This window comes from Podarcis pityusensis (genome assembly GCF_964106645.2).
Source record: "Podarcis pityusensis genome assembly, chromosome: 5".
NCBI classification, from domain to species: Eukaryota; Metazoa; Chordata; class Lepidosauria; order Squamata; family Lacertidae; genus Podarcis; species Podarcis pityusensis.
Window position 1 is genome coordinate 39,602,461 of NC_138032.1, and position 17,375 is coordinate 39,619,835.

The window sequence follows — 17,375 nt, forward strand, 5'->3', positions numbered from 1 at the left end:
GGAGAGACTCCCATCTGAAATCCTGGAAAGTGACAGCCAGTCGGTGTAGAGCAGGTATGGGGAGCCCTTGGCCCTCCAGATGTTTTTGGACCACAACTCCCATCATCCCTAGCTAACAGGACCAATGGTCAGGGATGATGGGAATTGTAGTCCCAAAAACAGCTAGAGGGCCACCACTGCTAGGCTATCCTTTTGCTGGGGCTGATGGGAGTTCTAGTTCAGCAACATCTGGAGGGCCAAAGGTTCCTCACTTCTGGCATAGAGACAATAATGAGCCAGATGGACCCAGTGTTCTGGTTTCGTATAAGGCAGCTTCCAAGGTTCCAGAATACCTTTAGTAAGCCTATGTTTGTGGAAATACCTTTTTATCCTGGGCTGTGACTCCCCGTGATGTATTTCTTTTTAGTACGCTATCTGTTCTCTCTTGACGTCGGAGCGTAGCAGTGCCCACCATCTTTGCTGGAATAGTGGCTGTAATTTGTTTTAACTGATTTCAGTACTGTATTTTTAAATCATTGTAAACCTCCCTGAGACCTCATGGCAAAGTGCAGGTAAGAAACAAACAAAGCACTTCCGGGTTGGCGCCATCGCCGAATGGCGGACTCCCTCCGAGCTCCGGAGGGAGCCTGCTCGGCAGGGGCTGGGTCCTACCGCACCGGCGATGCGGGGACCCTTAAAAACCACGGCCACGAGGGTCGTGGACATGGAGACTCGGCTGGCACCGCTAGCGCCCTCCCGACTCGTGAAGGAGCCTTTTTAAAGGCTAAGGATCGGGTGCCGGGGAGAAGCGTGGTGCTTTGAGTCCTCTGCTATCCCTGCCGAGCGCAGCCGCATGCCATCCGGCGGAGAGCGCTGACTTCTTCTATTGAAAATTCGGACTTTTAGACAACAACCCGTGAGTAATTTGGAAACTGGGTTTAAAAGGAGGAAAAAAAGAATTTCTTTTTGAATTGGATACGAGCGGGGGGGGATCCAAAAAGGAAGTCAGTCCCCCCCCCTATTGTAAACCTTTCAAGACAAGGACGGGGCAACCAAGGTCCAAAAAGATTTGTATTGCTGATAAAAACTAAGAATTCCACGATGGGGAATTATAAGAACTGTGCTGGAGGATGAACTGAGGGAGAAGAAACGTAACCCCCCCCCCTGGGAACCGGGGTGATTGAAGAGAGAGCCTGGTGAAAAGAGTCGGAGATTTTGACAGCTGTCAAAGTAGCTGTCAAAGTCGGAAAGCAGAGAGGATTTTATTATGAGAACTTTGCTGGCTAAATTTGTTACAATTTGCTACAACTTGTTAAAACTTGGATACAAAATGGCGAAAACATGGATAACAATCGGACTTTTGGACTAGAGAAGACAAAGTTATAACAATCCCCCTAGAGGAGTTTCGGGACATTACAAAGATGGTCGTAAGTGAAAAAAACACCATTGGAATTTTACAGGACTGGTTATCTTCTGGGAAAGCTGCGAAACGGAAATAATATTTTGTCTACAGGGTGTTCAGCTAAAGGAGACAATAGAATTTTCTATTGAAGAAAGGAAGGGACTGAACGCAAGTTTTTGTTCCTGAATAATAATAATCCCTGCAGACTTACTAAGCTTCTGAACTAGAACGTTTCAGCAGCGGAACAAGAGGAAACTGGACTACAATTTGGAAAGAACAATGGGGGGAGCTTTATTAAAGATCTGAAGTTAAGTGTTCTTAAAATGATTATGAAAGGGAAAAAAAAAAGAAAAAACCAGCAAGGAGTTGGGGGAAATAGGTGATTTATGGATTGTAAGAATCCCAGGCGGATAACATGGTTTGGTGGTCAGGGGGAAATTAAACCGGGGACAGGGGGGGAGAACTAAAATCCAAAGGCTTGTTAACTTTTTTTTTTGAACTGGCTTTGTCTCATCTATTATACTCTTTATTGCTTATTTCTGATACTTTTATTATGTGGGGTGTTTTTATTATTAAAGAAAGGGAAATTGTGGAATGAAAATGGGGTGGGCCCTGGGAAAGAAATTTTTTGTGTTTTATTAAGGGTATTGATGTGGAGTGTAGAAATTTTAAATTCGAATAATGGTTTAAACAAATTAAGTTTTTAATTAGAACTGAGAGCTTGTGGAGCCAACAATATGAAAAAGGAATATGGTAGGGGTGGGGGAAGGGGGGAGTCCCAGAAAGTGGATATATGAAAATAAGGCTATGAACGTATTTTAATTCTTGCTTTCTGTATTTTCTTTTTTTTTGAAAATCTTAATAAATATTATTAAAAAAAAAAAAAAAAAAAGAAACAAACAAAGTAGGTGGAAGTGCTTGAGTCCTCCTTAGATTATAATAATCCACTTGACTGCTATAGCCTTGCCTTGAACATGGGCAGTAGAACGTTCTTCCTTGGAAGGTGGTGGACTTTCTTTCCTTGGAGGTTTTTAAGCAGATGTTGGATGGCCACCTGTCATGTATGATCTAGCTGAGATTCCTGCATTGTAGGGGATTGGACTAGATGGCCCTTGGAGACCCTTCCAACTCTATGATTCTGTGAGCACTGCCTTGCTTCAATTCCCCTATCCCCATAGGTGGAGTGTCATGCTAAGGAAAAGGGACTTAAAGTTTTCTTTCTGCTCCAAGTACCTATCACTGTTTGTTGGGTTTCTGGTTATAATGACCTCGGTTTACAGCAGCCTTGTAAATAAGCTGTCAGAATTTATCAACCTGTTTTTACTAGTCTGCTGAGGACTGGCAGAGGAGAGCCCATAAGTTCTGTCCCTTCTGAAGGAGCCCAGGGCAGAGGAGTCGTCGGAGTCCTGTAGCAGCCCCTTTGGTTTCTATACTGGGCAGGGGGGAGTGTCTGTTCCCAGCCCCTACTCTCTCTCTCTCCCCCCCCCCACACACTTTGGCCCTCTTAATTGCTCCTTGCTCCCTTTTTTATTCCTTCTATATTAGTCTTTCCTATCTGCAAAACTGGGTTTCTGCCCTTGTGGATTCATTTCTTTTTCTTTTTTAAAAAAAGGCAGCAACCGGATATTGGCGAGAGTGGCAAAGAGTTAGGAGGATAACACAGAACAGAGAAGCTTCAGTAATTATTCAGCTCCCCATCACGCCCCCATCCCCCATGATAAGGAACCATCCATATATATATTTATATATATGAACTGCTCCTTTGTTGTCCTTGGAACTGTGCTATCCAATTTTAGATTCCAGTTCATCTATTTTCACTGCCATTGAGTTCAGCTGTTTGTGTGTGTGTGTTTGAACATGCTATTGAGCACATGTTTTGCAATCAGAAGCCAGACACTTGCCGTTAAAAGGCGCTTCATATCTTTGGAATAATGTAATAGGCTGATAAAAGGAAAATGCATTTCAACATCAATGTTGTTATTATTTTAGTTGAAGGGATCTCAGCCACTCCTTTCAGAAATGAGTGCCCACTTCTTAGGTATCTTTTCAAAAGAATAGGTTCTAAAGCCAAGACATATTTACTATGTGGATATCTGACTTACTTTTGTCTCAAGTCGTCTGTGGTCCATGATTGCACACTTGACTGCCTACATAGAAGTTACACTAGAAATTAGTAAACATCAAGTATGAGCACATTTGGATAGTACTGAATAGGTGTCTCATCCATTTGAAACATCGTTCCACAACTTGCCCCTTCCAGATGTTTTGGACTACATCTCTGATCTCTGGTGTTTTAATCTAAAACATCTGGGGGTGCGAAGCAGGTTGGGGAAAGACGGTACAGTCAAACCTTGGTTGTCAAACGTAATCCGTTTCGGAAGCCTGTTCGGCTTCTGAAACGTTCAACAACCGAGGCGTTGATGTCCGGGAGCCAAAGCATTCCAAAACAGAGCCGTTTGAGAACCAAGGTTTGACTGTATTTTTAAATGGGCAATGGTATAAATTTCTGTGCCAGATAATTTTCTGGACATCCTAAACCTACATTTCTCTGTAGAATGCTCTGTTGTGACAGACTTGAGAGCTCTGGAAGTAGCTTATTTCAAGTCTGGCCCTGCCATGTGGCAGTGCGAAGTGATCAACTTCCGGCTGCACCATGGAGTGGGTAAACAGATGAAGGCAGGAATTTGTGCCTGAATGGTGCCAGTGAGACTTTTAAAAGCATTCTTGGGGATCTGTACCAGGCACCAAAACGTCTTGAGACAGCACTGACTAGCTGGAACTACATTATGTACAAGGGAGCATTGAGCACTCCTTAAACTGAAGGCCTTTGAGCCTACAAAGCTATGTCTCTCTGACATCTCTCATGTCTCTCATTTTCCCCTTCCTTTTTAAGGTATGACTCTGGAAAGGATGGTTACATTGACCTTATGGAACTGAAGCTGATGATGGAGAAGCTTGGGGCACCTCAGACTCATCTGGGCCTGAAGAACATGATCAAGGAAGTGGATGAAGACTTTGATGGCAAACTCAGCTTCCGTGAGGTAAATGTCAGCAGAAAATAAAATGTAATGCAAAACCAAATGGGGAATAAAAATGTGGAACTTCTGCTATCACAACGAATGTGTCCCTTCACCAACTCACTTCCTCCTTCAAGCCTATGCTGTTTGGAGCAGCTGTGCTTTAACTTCCGTGGAAAACTCCAGCTTGTTGAACACTAGATAGCAATTTCCCAGGCTCGGGTGTTGTGGCATGATACTAGATATGGAGACATCCTCTGCATCCTGTAAGGCACAAGCTATGTGGATTGAAAGTCTGAGGCTTGAAGGCCACAGAACTTTTAACCTAGACTTTCCATGTTGCAGGTAGAAGAGTTAAGAAATAATCATCTCATTTTTCTTACATGAAAACTTCTGCCTTTATTTTTCCTCATCAAGAGAAAGCTGAACTAATTCTGAACAATTTTATTTTCTTGTGACACTACACTCAGCTGTTCATGTCAGGGTTTGCAAACGTCACCTGCTTGTAGCAACTTCAGGGGTTCAGGGCCACATTGTAATAAATTATTCCCCTCGTAGCAGTAGGTATAGAAGGGGGCATTCTCAAGTGTGCACTAAGACACTACCACATGGGTATTGTCTAGCTCCACTTGCTTGAAGAGGCAGAACAGCCAGAAAATGTAATTCAGGCATCCCCAAACTTGCCCTCCAGCTGTTTTGGGACTACAGTTCCCATCATCCCTGACTACTAGTCCTGTTAGCTAAGGATGATGGGAGTTGTAGTCCCAAAACAGCTGGAGGGCCAAGGTTGGGGTTGCCTGATGTAATCCTTTCTGAGTGTGAGTGCCTCCAACTTTGGTCCATCCAATGACAATGGGTAGACCACTGCCATTTTTTTAATACTGTGAGTAGATCACAGTCTATTGGGAGTTGGACGTCCCTGCTGTAGGGAGTAGAGTTCCAATGGTACCATCTTTGGACATGTCATTCACTTAATCAGCAAGGACATTGTTTCTCATTAGTGTATGATTTGGCAGGATAGGTTTTCAAAATGTTTCATTGGAGTACCTTTTTCTCTTGGAAAGGGATGACCTAGCCACTGTTAGCCATGCTTTAGTAACTTTCAGGCTGTAATATATGTGGGTACACCATTGAAAAGGGTTCAGAAACTTCATCTGGTGTAGAATATGGCACCCAAGCTGGTACATAGTACCCAAGAAAGGTTCATTGGCTTCCATTTTGTTTCTGAGCACAACTCTCTAGGTTCCCTTACCTTCATAAGTTAGGTAGACGGCTACTGGAGAGAAGGCCTGTTCTATGGTTGCATGTCAATTGTGAAGCTGTCTTCCAAGAAAGATCCGCTTGGTGCCTTTGTTACTTTTCGGGTGCAAGGCAAAGTCTGTCTACTTTTGCTTTTGGTGGATAAATTGGTTGTATGTGGATGTGTGTGTGTGTGTGTGTGAGAGAGAGAGAGAGAGAGAGAGAGAGGGAGGGAATACTGTTGACTATAATTCCTGCTTATTATTGTTGTTTATATATGATGTCATTCTGTAATGACATTTTAATCTTGACTACTGCTCTAATGGGACGCGGGTGGTGATGTGGTCTAAACCACTGAGCCTCTTGGGCTTGCTGATCAGAAGGTCGGCGGTTAAAATCCCTGTGATGGGGTGAGCTCCTGTTGCTTGGTCCCAGCTCCTGCCCACCTAGCAGTTCGAAAGCACGTCAAAGTTCAAGTAGATAAATAGGTACCGCGCCGGCGGAAAGGTAAATGGCGTTTCCATGCGCTGCTCTGGTTTGCCAGAAGCGGTTTAGACATGCAGGCCCCATGACCCAGAAGCTGTCTGCGGACAAATGCCAGCTCCCTCGGCTTATAGAGCAAGATGAGCACGCAACTCCAGGGTTTCCAGACTGGACCTAACAGTCAGGGGTACCTTTACCTTTTTACTGTTCTAATGTTTTTATTATGCTTATATTTTATTATATGTTATATTGTTTGCCAAGTATGGCCCAAAAGGCACCATTTAGAGAAGTGCTACCTGATGCCCCAGTTGCTCCTCTAGCAGGTGTGGCAGTGGTGACAGATTTTTCAAGCAGGTCACTTGGGCTGTGGGACATTGGCCCTCCCCCCCCCACATCCCTCAAAATATGCCCAAAGCGTCCAGCAAACCACCCCCTGATTAGGTCATTATGCTAAATTAATTCTCTCTTAATGGAACCCAGACACCTGCTTTGCTGCTGCTGCTCTAATTTAATGTGTGAGGATTCATTCTTTGTCCTTGAAGTATTATCTTGACTTACTGAAGGACAAGTAGGGCAGAACAGCTTTCTCCAACTCTGCCTCTCCTGTTACCTACCTGTGACAATGAGTAAATGATCGGAAATAAGTTGAGAAAGGTGTCATAACCATTCTCCTTTTATTTCTTTTTGTCAGATTACAAACTATGCAGATTACAAAAGTGATCAAGGGGCCTGTTTTGTCTTCATGAAGGCCACTTTCACTCAACAGCTAGTTTTATGATTGGGATGGCTGTCTGATTTTGTTTGGGTTCAGGATTGGCGAGGGAACTGCAGTCTAAGGATGTGTCATTCTTCAAGTGTGTGTGTGCGCGCGCGCCTGTATGCATGAATATGCATACACACAGTGGTAGCTGGGGCCCGTGGTGACTGGTAGGGCAGAAAGCTGGGAGCCTAAACCATAGATTGAGCTAAAGGCATGCGTAGGGGTTGACAAAACCAGTCCCTGCTGGGGTGCAAAATGGTTGTGTGTTGAGAGAAGAGCTGGGAGCTGAGCAGTAGGAGATATGGCAAGGCAGTATGAAGGTAGATTGCTGGGGACTATGGAGTGTATAACATAGATGTGATGCTTTTTACAGTGGGAAAGAAATGGAAGAGCAAAAACTTTTTTTTGACACGAAATAAGTTTGAAACTTTTTATTTCTCATCATGATGGCACCACGAGAGCTAAAAGAGCAGGAGGAGGGGATAGTGCAAAGTTACTTGCTTTGCAAGAGAGCATTTCGCTTGCCCACCATGGTCTTGCAGATCAGCACAAAAAAGATGATTCATTACACATGCAACATTCAAGGAAATTAGAACTGCTTTCTCTGCATTTTAAAAATAAGATTAAGGAAGTAGATGAAAAGAGTGATTTGTGCAGATCTATTGCAACTGAGGAACAAGCCTATAAAAGGCTGCAAAATTGCTCTCTGGGGGAATATGTTATTCTGTTTAGGCTGAAGCCAACTAGAAGTTTCAACCTAGAAATAAGCAACTTATCCCTGTTTACTTCCTATTACTTTGCCTGTGCGGCTCTTACTGTTGGCCACCAGCAGCAGTTGAGCATCGCATTTATTTCCATATTGATTCTGGCTGCACCTTGTGCCCTCTGCTACAGGAAAAGGAATTCCCCAGGGAGGTTCATTTCATACCTCTGAAACTTGTGCAGCTGTTTGCTTTTGTAATGGTTAGTTATTCCACCGTACCTTTCCCAAGGGGTGTTTTAATAAAGTTAATTTTGTACTTATCAACCCATCAATATATCACCAATTGCTTCCACACCATTCTAGCCCAGATCCCAAGGTGAAGAAAGTTGCTGCATTTAAGCAATATGCCTGCAACTTTTCTGTATCAGTGTCTGCTGTTAGTAACATAGGGCCAATATTTATATATGATACATGTGGACCCGCCCTTTTCCTACTTATAAAAATTTGTGTTGTGTGGAAATAGACTCAGCCCCATCATCCACACAGTGGTCTAAAGCATCCTTTAAATCACTACTCTGGGGCTTAGCTACTATGCTGGATGTATGGGTTTCTTTACTTACTTTCTGAAGAGCACGCAGTAGGCATACGACTTTGCAAAACCTGAACACACCCACGCCTTGTGGATGATGTCCCCAAAAGTTTGTGTAGCAATGTGAAGAATCTCTCCAGAAGGCATTCGGACAATGTGAACGTGCTCAAATCATTTGCCATTTACACAGAATAGTCCCTTCTACCCCTGCGCATAGATGATCTGGACTTGGCAACTTGCACCTATGACTTGTTCCCAGCTGTTTAGTGAGTCATTCCCACATGCCTTTTCTGGCTGTGTCAGCTGGTACAACAGCATATTTCCCTCCTTTCTCAGCCAAATGGAGGAACCTGCCCAATGCAGAAGACTCTGGAGTATTTGCTCACTCTGCTACAGCTGGTCATGCCAACGTGTTTACAGGGACCAACCTGACATTCCTTGGACTAGAGTGGGTCTTGGATCTCAGAACATTTGCTGGTAATAGACCTTTGGGTGCTTCTTCTGTGAAGGGGTGTTGTTGGAACAAGGGGAAGTAATATCTAGTATAATAGTGATCCAAGCAAGCGTCAGAAAATCTGAAAGCCAGGGGGATCTCCATTGGCCACATTGCAACTGCAGCTTCAGTTTGTTTGGAACAGACTGTTCTGCATGTGATGTGCTTACTTGTGTTTGAGGAAAGGGTGAATGCGATGCTCTCCCAGTTAGCTGGACCTGTTATTTAAATAAATCTTAAATCTGTTTGTGTATAGCTTCTAGCTCACAAAGGTCACTAAAATGGACAGGCCGGAAAACCAGCTGCTTATACCAGGCTTCTTTGAATATGGTAGCTGTTTCTTTATCACTTTGATAGGTCACCACTGAAACTGAGAGGATCCATGACTCAGTGGTGGTGAACGTAATTGACATGTCTGAGTATTATTATTATTATTATTATTATTATTATTATTATTATTTTTTAATCAATGTTATTTATTAAATTTGTATGCCACCCTTCATCCGTAGATCTCAGGGCAGCTCACAGCATAAAAATACAAGATTAAAAAACAAACAAAATACATAATAAAAACAAGAACAAGAACAGACCAGTAACACCCCTCCCCCAACCGCACATTTAAAAGAATATAGGATGTTAATCAACCCAAAGCATGGCTAAAGAGGAATGGTTTCAGGGTCAGGGTAGGTTCATATGAAGAGAGGCGGTCCTTGAGGTACTGAGGTCCTGAGCCATTTAAGGCTTTAATAGGTCAAAAAGAATTGAATTGGGCCCGCAGACTAATCTGCAACCAGTGCTGTCCAGCCAGGAACAGTGTAATATGTTCAAACCGTCTTGCCTCATTGAGCAACCTTGCTGCCGAATTCTGCACCAGCTGCAGTTTCCAGAGCCTCTTCATGTAACACGCTTCAGTCATCTAACCTAAGAGGTTATCAAAGCATAGACAACAGAAGTTGGAGTGCACCTTGCTCTAACAAAGGAACCTTTGAGAGCTCGCTTCCAGCTCTCACCTGTTTCTCTGCAGCCACATTGGGACTTGCCCAGCACCTGACATCACATATGACAATAAGGTGTGGGGCAGGTGGGCATGGTTTCACAGGTCAAGTGGGGAAGTTTATATATTCCTGAGCCCACCCTCAACAGGAAGTAGTGATTCTGTAGGGTAAAGTCCAGAAAATCCATAATAATTACCGCTGTCATCTCAGGCAGGGTGGCACTGTAATCAAATCCTTATTTAGACCTATTTGCCCACTACCAGGTACAAGCCCTCCAACCTGGCAATGGACTGGACAAAAAGTCTAGCCAAGTGGTATAGAATTATTACAGATCACCACAACGACCTTGACAGATTAGAGAACTGGGCCAAAACAAACAAGATGAATTTTAACAGGGAGAAATGTAAAGTATTGCACTTGGGCAAAAAAAATGAGAGGCACAAATACAAGATGGGGGACACCTGGCTTGAGAGCAGTACATGTGAAAAGGATCTTGGAGTCTTGGTTGACCACAAACTTGACATGAGCCAACAGTGTGACGCGGCAGCTAAAAAAGCCAATGCAATTCTAGGCTGCATCAATAGGAGTATAGCATCTAGATCAAGGGAAGTAATAGTGCCACTGTATTCTGCTCTGGTCAGACCTCACCTGGAGTACTGTGTCCAGTTCTGGGCACCACAGTTCAAGAAGGACATTGACAAACTGGAACGTGTCCAGAGGAGGGCAACCAAAATGGTCAAAGGCCTGGAAACAATGCCTTATGAGGAACGGCTAAGGGAGCTGGGCATGTTTAGCCTGGAGAAGAGGAGGTTAAGGGGTGATATGATAGCCATGTTCAAATATATAAAAGGATGTCACATAGAGGAGGGAGAAAGGTTGTTTTCTGCTGCTCCAGAGAAGCGGACACGGAGCAATGGATCCAAACTACAAGAAAGAAGATTCCACCTAAACATTAGGAAGAACTTCCTGACAGTAAGAGCTGTTTGACAGTGGAATTTGCTGCCAAGGAGTGTGGTGGAGTCTCCTTCTTTGGAGGTCTTTAAGCAGAGGCTTGACAACCATATGTCAGGAGTGCTCTGATGGTGTTTCCTGCTTGGCAGGGGGTTGGACTCGATGGCCCTTGTGGTCTCTTCCAACTCTATGATTCTATGATTCTAACCCTTTTCTGTTGGTCCTGCACCAAGATCTCAGGTGGGCACAGCTGGTTAAAAACCAGCTTCTTCCAGTTTATACACCCAGGACTCAGAGATTCAGGGTTGGCACCTTCCTTGGTCTCTGTTGAATGGATCTCTGCTAGAGACTGGTGAGCTGCTGCCAGGCAAAGTAGATGGTATTGTAGATGGACTAATGTATCACTATAAAAGGCAGCTTTGTAACTGCGTACATATATTTTTTCCAGCTGCAGAAAAGCTTTTAGCCACTTGCCAAGTATCGGAAGCAAAATTATGCTACTCTCAGAGGGGAATCTAGTGGGAGGGGTGTTAGCCCAGTCGTAGAGACCTTCCCTCTATCCTTTCCCAGTTTTCAGCCTCTGGAGTGAGTCATGGCAGTGTCATGGCGGTGTCACTCTTGAGGGATGTGTTGAGGCTGGGAATGTGATTCAGTATAAGGACCTGTCAAGCACACTGCGGCAGCAAAACTTACCAAACATTTGGCTGGACACACCCATCCTATATTTGCTGCTAGAAAAGAGCCCAGCAGTTTCGTAATGCTCCCCCTCCCATCCCTGAGGGACTTTGGGAATTTTTCAACTTTGTTTTTTTTAAACGCTGAATTAGTAAGCAGCTGGGAGCTTTCAGGGGGGGCATGCGGGGGAAGCTTGGGAACAAAGGGTTCTGCCAGATGCCTAATTTCCTGATGAAAGAAGCTGGATGCAGTTTCTGGTATCTTGCATGCTGCCCTGTAGTGAGAGAATGTGAGCTTTTCAGAGGATGGAAATCCACTCTGATCACACACATACAAAATTTGAAAGCTGAATTACTGTAGTACTGGCATTCCCTGTTTGGATTTTTATGCTATTTAGGACCTTAGATGAGTCCTTTGACTACAGAAGAAGAGTTGGAGTATTGCAGTATTGGGTGCTATTTAGTTTGGAGCCACTAGGCCAGTTTGCACACAGCAGTAAGCTGTGGTGTGTTGGGACTGAGCAGTATGCTAGGCCACCTTGCCTGCTCACTCTGGCTCTGGTCCTTCCCCTAGGTCTGAGTAGGGGCAAGAAGCCATGAAATCTTGGCTTGCTATTAGGTTCAAATTGGGATTGCTCCTCCCTTTCATGCTGATAAAGTGATCACCCTTTTTTAGATGGAAACCAACCACCATCCCATGTTTGGATATAATAAGCCAAGGCTTCATGACTTGTTGCTTGTGCCAGAGGAGGAATGAAGCTGGAGTGATTAGAAGTGCTAGGGCACGGTGCACTAGCATCTCAAGAAGTCAGTGATCTGGTGAAGTAACTGGGTTTAGCATCAGCCTGAAGAAATGAGCAGGCCAGATAGATAAGGTGCTATTGAGTGCTATGTCACAAATTCACCATTTTAAATGTAACTTGGGGTGGATGGGGAGCAGGGGGAGACATGGAGAATGAAGAAGGTGCAAGGTATTAGGAAGAGAGGCAGCATGAGTCATCTCTCCCTCTCAGACCAGTCACACACAAGCTTGTGCCTCCATATACTCCCAGCTTTCCCAGCTCAGTCTAGTTTCTTCAAGTGTCATAGGGCTGTTTGACAAGTGAAAGGGCCTGAGTCAAAGCACACACGCGCGCACACACACACACACTGACTGTACTGAGTGGGGAGCATTGCTGTCGTCATCATGTGCTCATGGACTTCACATAGGCATTGCTTTGGCCACGGGGAGGACAGAATGCTGGACTTTGTGGACCTTTGGTCTGATCTAGCAGGGCTGTTGTTACATTTTCCAGGACCAAACAAGTAAGTGGGCACAGAGCAGTGGCAGTGGAGCTATCTTCCTTTTGGTTTCTTCTTTGGACTCAAATTATTCATATATAGATGATCTACATAAGTAGTAAAATGGTCATTGATATAAAATAAGTTATACTGAGGACAAAACAGAAGAGATTTGGGAAATCCATTATTAGATCTCCTAATATTTAAGTGTTTACCTAAACCATGAAAGGCTCCAGGTTTTATTAGAAAAATGGAGTGTGTGGCAGGGTGGAGATGACATGCCATTTCTCCAGTTTTGGTCTCCTGCCCCACCGACTTTGCACTGGCACGGGTGAGGAAGAGACTTCAGATCAGGGAAATGGATTTATCTTCCCCCAGTTCAGTTGCTCTGATCAAATTCATCCCCTATAGCTCTTTTTACGTTACAATTAAATGTTGGCACATTCATGAGTCTCACATATTTTTGTCTTAAATAAGTTCACCACTTTATTACTGATTTTCCTGCCTAAGCTATTACAGCTCCCAGTCATGAAAGCTTAGGCTTAAGTGCTCATCCTGTTACTTTTTTCTAAATTACCATTTTTTATCTTGTATAGTTTCTACTCATTTTCCACAAAGCTGCAGCTGGGGAGCTTGAAGAAGACAGTGGCCTGCTGGCTTTGGCAAAACTTTCCGAAATAGATGTCGCTCTTGAGGGAGTGAAAGGCGCCAAGAACTTCTTTGAAGCAAAGGTAGGAAAAACATATATTAGAATCAGGTGATGGAGGGGTTCATAAGTCTTAGGCTGTAATCTTAATCACCCTAGGAAGTATGCTCCATTGAACACAGGGAGTTTTACTTCTGAGTAACCATGTGTCGGATTCTGCTGTATGTCAACTCAATGATACCACCTAGAGCACAAGTTAACGATTCACACTGGGAAAGTGGTGCACCTGGAAATTTCCCTGCTTTAATGTAAACCAGAGTGCTGTATTAAAAGCTGAAAGTACAATTGTTTCAGATTGGGTGAAAGTGCAAGTGGAACCGAGACTGGATGAATCAGATCTAATGAATGCTTGTTCCGTTTCCTGTGTTTCACTATGAAAACAAAAGCCACATAGTTTTCTTTTTTTAAAAACAAAACCACCACCAAGTCAATCTTGTTGGCTACTTTTGAGGTATTGTAACACCTCCCCCAAATCTTCGTATGGTGGAAAAAGCACCCCAGTACTTCCTATGTGTTTTGGACTACAGTTCTCATAAGCCCAGTGCTGGCTGGGGCTGATGGCAGCTTTCCAAAGCACGTGGAAAGCAGGTGCAATCAGGTTGGTGAAGGCTGTGCTGTGAATATACAACATGATCTGCCCCTCTCTGCAGATAATTCCAATTGCATGGTAAAGTTTCAAAGGCCAAGACCAAGGGAAGATGATAACTGTCATCTATTAAGTTCAGTACTAATAACTCTTCTATAGTAGTACCCCTGGTGCTTGGTCAAAATATATTTTTCTCCCTAAATTAAATTACCCTCTCATTTTACAATAAATCAAGGTGAGCACAACCAGTCAGGGCATTTAACCATATTCTGAACTAAAATAGTGTTTGGTTGACACCAAGATAGCTGACTCTGGTCACCTGGTTGTAAAGAACCATTGGGTGTGCAACCTGTGGTATTACAGTGGTACCTCGGGTTACATACGCTTCAGGTTACATACGCTTCAGGTTACAGACTCCGCTAACCCAGAAATAGTACCTCGGGTTAAGAACTTTGCTTCAGGATGGGAACAGAAATCGCAGCGCAGCGGCAGCAGGAGGCCCCATTAGCTAAAGTGGTGCTTCAGGTTAAGAACAGTTTCAGGTTAAGAATGGACCTCTGGAACGAATTAAGTACTTAACCCGAGGTACCACTGTAGTTACATCGTACAGGCTAGAGAAATAGCTGTGCTTAACAGCCTGAGGACTCAGATGGTTTGCAGCATATAGTTTTTCATACGTGTCTCTTCTGAACTTGTTACTAGTCTGGGAGATGCAAGCATTAATAGGATGTGTGGATGAGTCCATTGTGGGTTTTGGTTAAAACACCATCCTTTCTCCCAGATCAAGTTCAGGGGAAATTAAGTGTCTGTCAGTACTGGAAGCTGACTGTGTACAACTCTGGCTAGAACTGGTGATCTCACAGCACCTGTAGGGCAGCTAAGAGCTAGCTGTCTTAGATAAGTGAAATAAGTTGCCAGTGATGGAAATATAGGGGTAGGAATCCTTTTGACCCTGCAAGCCAGTTGTTTATATATCTCCCCTGCCCCTTGCAGACTAACTTTGGCAAGTTAGCCAACAGAATTAAATTTCTGCCCCATCAGCTGTCACCCCATGGCACCCACTGGTTGACAGGTGGGTGTGGTTTGGGGAAATGGCCTCATGGGCCAAATTGGACCCACTGTTAGGCCTAAATTGTCCCACAAGCCAGAGGTCCCCTACCCCAGATGTAATACAAACCCATCTCTCAATCTTTCCTTTGTGTTACAATTTTATTCCTCTATTTCTAGGTTCAAGCTTTGTCCTCAGCCAGTAAGTTTGAAGCGGAGATAAAAGCAGAGCAAGATGAGCGAAAACGTGAGGAAGAGGAGAGACGTCACCGCAGAGCAGCCTTCCGAGAACTCAAGTCTGCATTCAGTCAATAACTGAGGCAACCTATCGGCCACCTGAGGGACTTTGTACAATCTTACAAGTTTTGCCTTTGACAAGGCGAAGGACCAGGAGAGGAAACAAAACTGATTTGAAGCCTTTTCTTTTCTTTTTCTGAGCCTCCTACCTAGATGGTGGGGGGGGGGTGCCATACACACAGTGGCATTCAGAAGGATGCAAAACCAGGAGTGGTTCAAGCAACCCCCTTTATTTCTGTAATAGGCATTGCTTAGAAGAATCAAAATGTCCTAATGCTTTAGCCTGAGGCAGATGATTGAAGCACCTGATAATAGTGCTTACCATTTGCATCTTGGTCAGAAAACACTCCTTGTGTCCTTCTGAATGTCTCTGTGTCATAGCTCTGTAATTTCCCTCGGGCTTCCTTTCTGTATACCTTTTGACTCCTCCTGAATTTTACAAAACCATTTCTTGCTTCTAAACAAGCTGACCCTTCTTCTAGGTGCAGATCACAATCCTTTCATGTGCAAATAAATGCCCCAATTCCTGATGTATCATTATTTTCCGTCTTTGTGCTCACTATTGGGGGTGGAGGGAAAAGACGACAGCTTTCTGGTACAACAGCTCCCCAGTAATGAAGGGAAACCCAGTTAGTAAATATTGGCTGAGATCCAAAGAGCTTCTTGGGTGAATAGCAGGCACGTCTTCCACTCAATCCTCAAATTCTTGTGCAAGCCAATGCCACCCCACTCCTCCAATGCAGCCCCCACATTGCATATCCTCCATCATCCCTTGACCCCTGCAAGCAGGTTTTCAAGGGGACACAAGGTACCATGACTTGAAAGAGGTGGCAGGAAAACCTTGTTGTGTGGGCAGAACTCTACTCATGCTTTTCTGGGTCCAAGCCATTTTTTAACTCATAAAGATTCTGTTCAGGGATACAGCAGTTCACCATTCAATTTTACCCTTTCCATGTATACAAACGACTGTACTTTTTGAGCAACAAATAGAACTGCTAAGTTCTGGCCACATTCCATTGCATTCTCTGTGTAGGTCCATAGCTGTTTTCCACTTTCTCCTTTTTATTTTTTAAAGCCATTGGATTTTAAGAAGCAAGGAAACATCAATCAATAAGATGTTCAGTGAAGTGGATTAGTACAGTTTTGGGGACACAGTGGCTTCCTACCCCATGGAATTTTTAATCTTCTTGCAAACATTGGTGCAAATGAAAGAGCTTCTGTAGAGTTAACACTTACATAAAACAGCCAGTTCTGCTTGCAAGAGAAAATAGATTCCAAAAGCAGAAAGCAGCATGTTACTCTGCTCAGAAAGCTTGTACTATATTCAGAACTTATACTTGTGTGTGTATATACGTATATATCTTCATGTATAGAAAAGGAAAACATCCTCTTCCTTGCCAAGCTTGTCATCTGATCATAAACTGGATCTCTCATCCTCAACTTTATTTTCACTGTCTTTTAGCTTTTTACACTGTGATACTAAACTGTGAGAGTGGAATAACAAAGGGAGCCCATCTGATATTTAATAATGGGTGGGGAAATTGCTAAACAATTTTTTAAAACTGTATTTGCAAGACCACAGATTATATTTGATAAAAATCACATGTTTTAGCTAAAATATTTATAATAAATGTTTTTATACATGCAAAAGTTTGATTTTTCTTCCCCTGTTGCTTAGTTATGCAAATAAAACTTTTCTAACTTGCTGGAGGCTAACTTGAAATCCTTTTATTCTGTCTCATCCTTCATGGGAGAAGGAGGGGGCGGAGTTCTGTGGTGCAAGCTAAAATCATTGCACTAATGCAATGAGTGATTTAGTACTACTTTAGATACAAACCTCGATCCGGGATTTAGTATTTTTTAATATAATTGCTACTTTATATATATTATGCTTTGTTTAATATGTTTTATTGTATTGTATATACAGTGGTACCTCGGGTTAAGTACTTAATTCATTCCGGAGGTCCGTTCTTAACCTGAAACTGTTCTTAACCTGAAGCACCACTTTAGCTAATGGGGCCTCCTGCTGCCGCCGCACCGCTGGAGCACGATTTCTGTTCTCATCCTGAAGCAAAGTTCTTAACCCAAGGTAATATTTCTGGGTTAGCGGAGTCTGTAACCTGAAGCATATTTAACCCGAAGTACCACTGTATTGTAAATCCATTTGAGACCT

At 43.5% G+C, this 17,375-nt stretch overlaps 1 protein-coding gene across 1 annotated transcript in view; it reads left to right on the forward strand.

Annotated features, from left to right (window-relative positions):
- The window catches only part of EFHD1 (EF-hand domain family member D1), a 30,577-nt gene extending 13,659 nt beyond the window's left edge, over positions 1–16,918 (forward strand). The window contains exons 2-4 of the mRNA XM_081005857.1: positions 4,275–4,422; positions 13,163–13,297; positions 15,086–16,918. Of these exons, the coding sequence (XP_080861983.1) occupies positions 4,275–4,422; positions 13,163–13,297; positions 15,086–15,220 (418 nt within the window). The 3' untranslated portion in view covers positions 15,221–16,918. The remainder of the gene's footprint in view (positions 1–4,274; positions 4,423–13,162; positions 13,298–15,085) is intronic.
- Positions 16,919–17,375: the final 457 nt, after the last annotated feature.